The sequence below is a fragment of the Euleptes europaea genome, chromosome 5 (assembly GCF_029931775.1).
Source record: "Euleptes europaea isolate rEulEur1 chromosome 5, rEulEur1.hap1, whole genome shotgun sequence".
NCBI classification, from domain to species: Eukaryota; Metazoa; Chordata; class Lepidosauria; order Squamata; family Sphaerodactylidae; genus Euleptes; species Euleptes europaea.
In genome coordinates, this window is record NC_079316.1 from 8525372 (window position 1) to 8532399 (window position 7028).

General features: G+C 50.8%; 1 protein-coding gene across 1 annotated transcript in view; it reads left to right on the forward strand.

The window, feature by feature from the left end:
- PRSS56 (serine protease 56) overlaps window positions 1-4438 on the forward strand; it is a 34770-nt gene extending 30332 nt beyond the window's left edge. Inside the window, exons 16-18 of the mRNA XM_056849956.1 lie at window positions 186-275; window positions 2896-3008; window positions 4265-4438. Coding sequence (XP_056705934.1) covers window positions 186-275; window positions 2896-3008; window positions 4265-4438 — 377 coding nt within the window. The remainder of the gene's footprint in view (window positions 1-185; window positions 276-2895; window positions 3009-4264) is intronic.
- The last annotated feature ends 2590 nt before the right edge of the window (window positions 4439-7028 follow it).

Genomic DNA, 7028 nt, shown 5'->3' on the forward strand with positions numbered 1-7028 from the left:
CCCAGGTTCAATCCCTGGCATCTGCAGTTAAAAGGACCAGACAGTAGGTGATGTGAAAGACCCTTATCTGACCCTGGAGAGCCTCTGCGGGTCTGAGTAGATAATACTGACTTCGATGGACCGAGGGTCTGATTCAGTTGAAGGCAGCTTCGTGCGTTCTTGGTTCCTGTCTCCTTCTGTGACAGAGTCTCTGGCAACTGAGGCCCAGCACCAGCGAGAGAAACGCAGTTTTAGGACCGGTCCAGAGGGTGAAAAGGATCGTAGATTTCCCAAAGGTATGTACCCAACAAGAGATTGATTGACTCAATAAAGGAAGCCACAACCTTCGGTTTGCAAGATCTGAGCAAGGCTGTCAAAGATAGGACATTTTGGAGGACTTTCATTCATAGGGTCGCCATGAGTCGGAAGCGACTCGACAGCACTTAACACACACACACACATGTACATGCTTAAATGAGGATTGTTCCTTAGTGTTTAAGGGCGCAAATCGTAAATGTTCACCTCGCTTCTTCCAGAACTTTCTCCTTGCATGACTATTTCCACTGGTTAAAAATTCATAAGTTCAGACGAGCTTTCTCATTGGCGAGATGTAATGCCCTAGAAGTTGGTTTCAGGTAGCCGGCTCAAGGTTGACTCAGCCTTCCATCCTTCCGAGGTCAGTAAAATAAGTACCCAGCTTGCCGGGGGTAAAGGGAAGATGGCTGGGGAAGGCACTGGCAAACTACCCCGTAAACAAAGCCTGCCTTGGAAACGTCGGGATGTGATGTCACCCCATGGGTTAGGAATGACCCGGTGCTTGCACAGGGGACCTTTACCTTTACCTTTTTAATGCCCTAGACTCAGCCGAGACGCAAGTTCGATACAACAAAATTACTGCAAAAGAACGAAAATGCCCATTTTGTCTGGATCAAATAGACGCCCTGGCCCACATTGTTTTAGCATGTCCACAAATTAATAATGCATGAAATAAATATATCACTCCCTGGATACAACAGCTAAAGATGCTTTTTGAGAAGCGGATGCTGCGTTATCTGTTGTCAAAAAGATTGGTCAATTGCATGAGATATGTGGTATGTACATGCCTTACGGGACCAGGAGGCCGTTCCTGGGTTCTAGAACACCATCCAGGCAGGCCGGAGCATCTTGCTAGAATGGAAAGCTGCTCTCTGACCCTCCTTGTGCTGAACCAGTTGTAGTGGGTAGCTGTGGTGGTCTGAAGCAGAAGGGCGAGAGTTTGTGTCCAGTAGCACCTTAAAAACCAACAAGATTTCCGGGGTACAAGCTTTCAAGAGTCCAGGCTCCCTTCGTCAGATACAAGTAGGAATAGAGAACCCTGGGCCCTTATATCCTAGTCGAAAGGTGGGAGGGGTCCTGCATTATACCTCTGCATCCTGACTCCCTTCTTTGCAACACCCTGTACCAACTTAGTTAAATTGTGGAACTCCCTGCTGCAGGACGTGGTGATGGCTGCCAACTTGGAAGGCTTTAAGAGGGGATGTGTTCATAGAATCATAGAGTTGGAAGGTACCACCAGGGTCATCTAGTCCAACCCCCTGCACAATGCAGGAAATTCACAACTACCTCCCCCCCACACACACCCAGTGACCCCTACTCCATGCCCAGAAGATGGCCAACATGCCCTCCTTCTCATTAACTGCCTAAGGTAATAGAATCAGCACTGTTGGTGGAGGAGAGGGCTATCCATGGCTACTAGTCAAAATGGATGCCTGTCATGATGCACACCTATTCTCTCCAGGACCAGAGGAGCATGCCTAATATATTAGGTCTTGTGGAACACAGGCAGGATAATAGGATGTGGTGATGGCTGCCAACTTGGAAGACTTTAAGAGGGGAGTGGACGTGTTCATGGAGGAGAGGGGTATCCATGGCTACTAGTAAAAACGGATACTAGCCATGATGCATACCTATTCTCTCCAGAATCAGAGGAGCAGGCCTGTTATATCAGGTGCTGTGGAACACAGGCAGGATGGTGCTGCTGCAGTGGTCTTGTTTGTGGGCTTCCTGGAGGCTCCAGGTTGGCCACTGTGTGAACAGACTGCTGGACTTGATGGACCTTGGTCTGATCCAGCAGGGCCTTTCTTATGTGCTTACGTTCACCTTCTGACTGGGATATAAGGGCTCAGGATTCTCCATTCCTACTTGTACCTGACAAAGGGAGCTTTGACTCTCTTGAAAGCTTATACCCTGCGTTGTACCTTTGCATCCTGGCTCCCTTCTTTGCAACATCCCCCTCACCTTCAGACTGGGATATAAGGGCTCAGGGATCTGCATTCCTACTTCTATCTGACGAAGGGAGCTTTGAGTCTCAAAAGCCCGTGCCCCGGATATCTTGATGGCCTCTGTGCTGCAGGGCTCAAGCCTGGCTCTTCTACTGCCGATCATCACGGCTACGCGCCAGAACCTGTTTCTTCAGAGAACCCTCGAGATCGGTTGAGTGCTCCCCTCCCCCATCATCTTTATCCTATCTGAATGGAGCTAAAGCCAGCGTGCTGTAGTGGTTAAGAGCGGTGGTTTGGAGCGGTGGAGTCTGATCTGGAGAACCGGGTTTGATTCCCCACTCCTCCATACGAGCGGTGGATGCTAATCTGGAGAATCGGGTTACCCTGCTCCTCCACATGAAGCCAGCTGGGTGACCTTGGGCTAGTCACAGCTCTCTTGGAGCTCTCTCAGCCCCACCTACCTCACAAGGGCGTCTGTTGTGGGGAGGGAAAGGGAAGGTGATCGTAAGCTAGTTTGATTCTGCCTTAAGTTGTAGAGAAAGTCGGCATATAAAAACCAACTCTTCTTCTTCTAAAGTTTGTTGATTCCACTTCTGTCTCCCCGCCCACCTCCTGCCCTGTTCATTTGACCCCCCCCCCCCAGTTGCCGCTGCAGGATCCAACTGCCCGGGTGTGAATGAATCTGCCCAGCAGGTCCAGTCTGTGCGGGAGCTGTACCGCTGGATTCTGCAAGTGCCGGAAAGGGACCTGGCTATGACTTACCAAGAGGTGAGGGGCCGTCCCGTCCACTCTGTCATCATGGCCAAGCACGGGGCAGGGTACAGGGTTGCTGTCTCTTGCCCTATGAGAAACAGCCTGGGGCGCCATCCGATTTGCCCTTAGCAGCCCAACGTGGTAGCATTAGTGTGAGATTGTATAATGTAGGTCGTTTATGCATGGGAGTTTTAACCTGAGGCTCGTCGCTCACTGGACCCACACTTTCCCGTTGGGAGTCTATGCACCAGCAATCTCCAAGCTCAAATCAGGAAGTATTTGAATCCCCGCCCCTTGAAATGCTGCTTTGTAATGCTCTGTAGTGAGATAAAAGTCCCCCCCCCGAAACCCAATTACCGCATTAAAAAAGCATTTGAAGAGCATTTTAAGAACAAAAACAAAGAACGGAGCTATATGAATGGAAGGGGTGTGGTGGGGACCCAAGCCTCATTTTTAAAAGCCTTCTGCCCAGAAAGAATTTTAAGGAAGCAGGAAGCATTTGAATCCCTGCCCCTTGACATACTGTTTTGTAATAGGCTGTCTGCTTGCTGTGAGAGAAACCAAGCTTCTGTATCCCGCGGTTTTCCTTACACGGGATTTCACCAACCTTTCCTCATAGGACTTGATCTCCACACCCCTCACCATCTTTGTTGCCCTCCTCTGGACATGTTCCAGCTTGTCTATATCCTTCTTAAATTGCGGTGCCCAAAACTGAACACAATACTCTAGGTGAGGTCTAACCAGAGCAAAGTGATGCCATCACTTCGCTCGATCTGGATGTTATACTTCTGTTGATACAGCCCAAGAGCGCATTTGCCTTTTTAGCTACCGCATCACATTGCTGACTCATGTTCAGTGTTTGGTCTACTAAGACCCCAAGATCCTTTTTGCACACACTACTGCTGAGACAAGTCTCCCCCATCCTATAATTATGCATTTGATTTTTCCTACCTAAATGCAGAACTTTACATTTATCTTTGTTGAAGTGGATTTCATTAGTTTTAGCCCAGCGTGGTGTAGTGGTTAAGAGCAGCAGACTCTAATCCGGAGAACCAGGTTGGTTTCCCCGCTCCTCCACATGAAGCCTGCTGGGTGACCTTGGGCCAGTCACAGCTCTCTCCGAACTCTCTCAGCCCCACCTACCTCACAAGGTGCCTGTTGTGGGGACAGGAAGGGAAAGAGATTGTAAGCCACTTTGATTCTCCTTAAAAGGTAGAGAAAGTCAGCATATAATAACCAACTCGTCTTCTTCCTCTTCCTCTTCACCTCAGATCCTCGTGGACGTGGACTCCAGAAACAGCAAGGGCCTCTACCGGGCCCGGGTCCGAGCCACAGTCGGAGGCAAAGCCGTGACCTTCACTGGGCTTGTCGGCCTGGCCAATGACTCGCTGTACCGCAGCATGCCGGGCCTCGTGGCCCTGGCCCTGGAAAGCCTGAAGACGTAGCCATTTCCAGAGGATTGGTGGCCCGTGGGCCTCCTGGTTGAGCCCAAGGCCGAAGGAAGGCGAAAGAAGAGGCCCATTGCCGAAGGATGGGGCCTCGGAGGCCATGATGGACTGGTCTCCTCTGGGCAGGGGCCTGGATACCGGGTGAGGAGGCCTGTTTGCAGAGCTCCAGTCCTGATGGGAGGGCACCTAAGAGTCCAAGGGCATGTCAGCATGGTGTAGTGGTAAAGAGCAGTGGTTTGGAGCGGTGGACTCTGTTCTGGAGAACCGGGTTCGATTCCCCCCTCTTCCACATGAGCGGCGGAGGCTAATCTGGTGAACTGGATTGGTTTCCCCTCTCCTCCACATGAAGCCAGCTGGGTGACCTTGGGCTAGTCACAGCTCTCTTAGAGCTCTCTCAGCCCCACCTACCTCACAGGGTGTCTGTTGTGGGGAGGGGAAGGAAAGGTGATTGTGAGCCGGTTTGATTCTTCCTTAAGTGGTAGAGAAAGTCGGCATATAAAAACCAACTCTTCTCCTTCTCCTTCTCCTTCTCCTCCTCCTCCTCCTCCTCCTCCTCCTCCTCCTCCTCCTCCTCCTCCTCCTCCTCCTCCTTCTTCTTCTTCTTCTTCTTCTTCTTCTTCTTCTTCTTCTTCTTCTTCTTCTCCTCCTCCTCGGGCTTTTCCCGGAAAAGGGGATGTTTCCATTTGGGGCTGAGAGGTCATGGTGTTGCCATAGTTTCTTGGTCTCAGGTTGTCTTTCCATCTCTTGGGAGAGATTTTGGTCAGATCTTTGTCCCCTGGAAGACGGGCCCAGCTTTTCCCTGCAGTTGCTTTGGCAGCAGCTGCCACTACAGCACAAGGATCTTCACTGTGTTACTGAGACCCCTGCCTGAGACCCTGGAGAGCCGCTGCCGGTCAGAGTAGACAATACTGACTTTGATGGACCAAGGGTCTGATAAGGCAGCTTCATGTGTGTTCATGTGTGTTGGGGGCTCCTGGTCCACTCAGACTGGCAGCGGCTCTCCAGGGTCTCAGGAGGAGGTGTCTCACATCACCTATTACCTGATCCATGCTTTGGTCACATTATGAGAAGACAAGGGTCACTGGAAAAGACAATAATGCTAGGAAAAGTCGAAGGGAGCAGGAAAAGAGGAAGACCCACCAAGAGATGGATTGACTCTATAGGGTTGCCAGCTCCACGTTGGGAAATACCTGGCGATTTTGGGGCTGGAGCCTGTGAGGGTGGAGTTTGGAGAGGGGAGGGGCTTCAATGCCATCAAGTCCCCCTTCCAAAGCTGCCGTTTTCTCCGAGGAAACTGATCTCCAGCCACCACCTGGAGGTTGGCAACCCTATGACCCAGCCTACCTCGCAGGGTTGTTATGAGGATAAAACAAAGTAGGAGAGTCTCCTCCTGAGACCCTTAGAGGAAGGGGAGGGATGAAAATGTCCTGGATTGACTACGAAACTGGGTCTTGTAGAAAGGTTTACTAACTATCACCACCACCACCACCACCCCGAAAGCCTGCCGTTCACCTGAAAAAGAAGTCAGAGATCACTCAGGAATCTCCCCACCTCACAGTGAGTTCAAACCTCGTCGTTTCTCTTCTGAAGCAACCTCACATCCGGGGAAGATGCCCACACCGCTGGAGGTCCCATTGTGACTTTGAGCTCATGGGGCACCCAGGAATGTGTCTTCCGGGTTCTGTTTGTAGGAGGCGGTTTGTTTAAAAGGATGAAACATATTTATTTGTACAAAGTTTTTTTTAATATTGCAAAATCACATAAATAAATCTATATTTTGTGCTAAACGATCTCTTAATGGAAACTAAGCTTTGTGACTGTGAAGTGGGTGAGATAAAGATCCAAAACGGTGGGTGGGTCTTGTAGGCATACACAGGGATTGTGAGCAACTACCTTAATGGATGGACGGGGACTGCTAGGGTTGCCAGCTCTGGGTTGGGAAATTCCTGGAGATTTGGAGGTGGAGCCTGGGGAGGGCGGTGTTTGGGGAAGGAAGGGAACTCGGGGTGGTATGCCATAGAGTTCACCCGCCGAAGCAGCCCTTTTCTTCAGGGGAACTGATCTCTGTCGTCTGGAGGTCAGTTGTGATTCCAGGGGATTTCCCGGCTTAGGGTTGCCAGGTTGCTGGTTCCAGTGGGCAATTGCCCGGCAATTGCCCGGGCTGCTTGAAGGGGTGATCGCACATGTGCATGCCTGCGTGCAACACGATTACGTCACTACCGGGTTTACCCCCGGAAACACCACATCGCAATGGGATGCTTTGGGGGACGGGACGCTTTGCGTTTTGGGGGTTTGGGTGCTAAAGCATCCCGTCGCAATGCGGCGCTTCTGGGGTAAACCTAGAAGGGACAGCTGTGCGCGTGGGTTTGCTGCCCCACCCCCACCCCCAAAACCTCCCACCAGTGGAGAGGGGGGACCTGGCAACCCTATCCATGCAAAAAAAAGAGGGGGGGGGGGTAAACGCAACCTGAAAGTTGAATCAAAACAAAAGGGTTGAGCTGAACAATGCTAAAATAACAACAAATATATAGGTTTTAATATGGTGCACAGTATAGTTAAAAACACAGGGCCTATAGTGTAGGCTAAC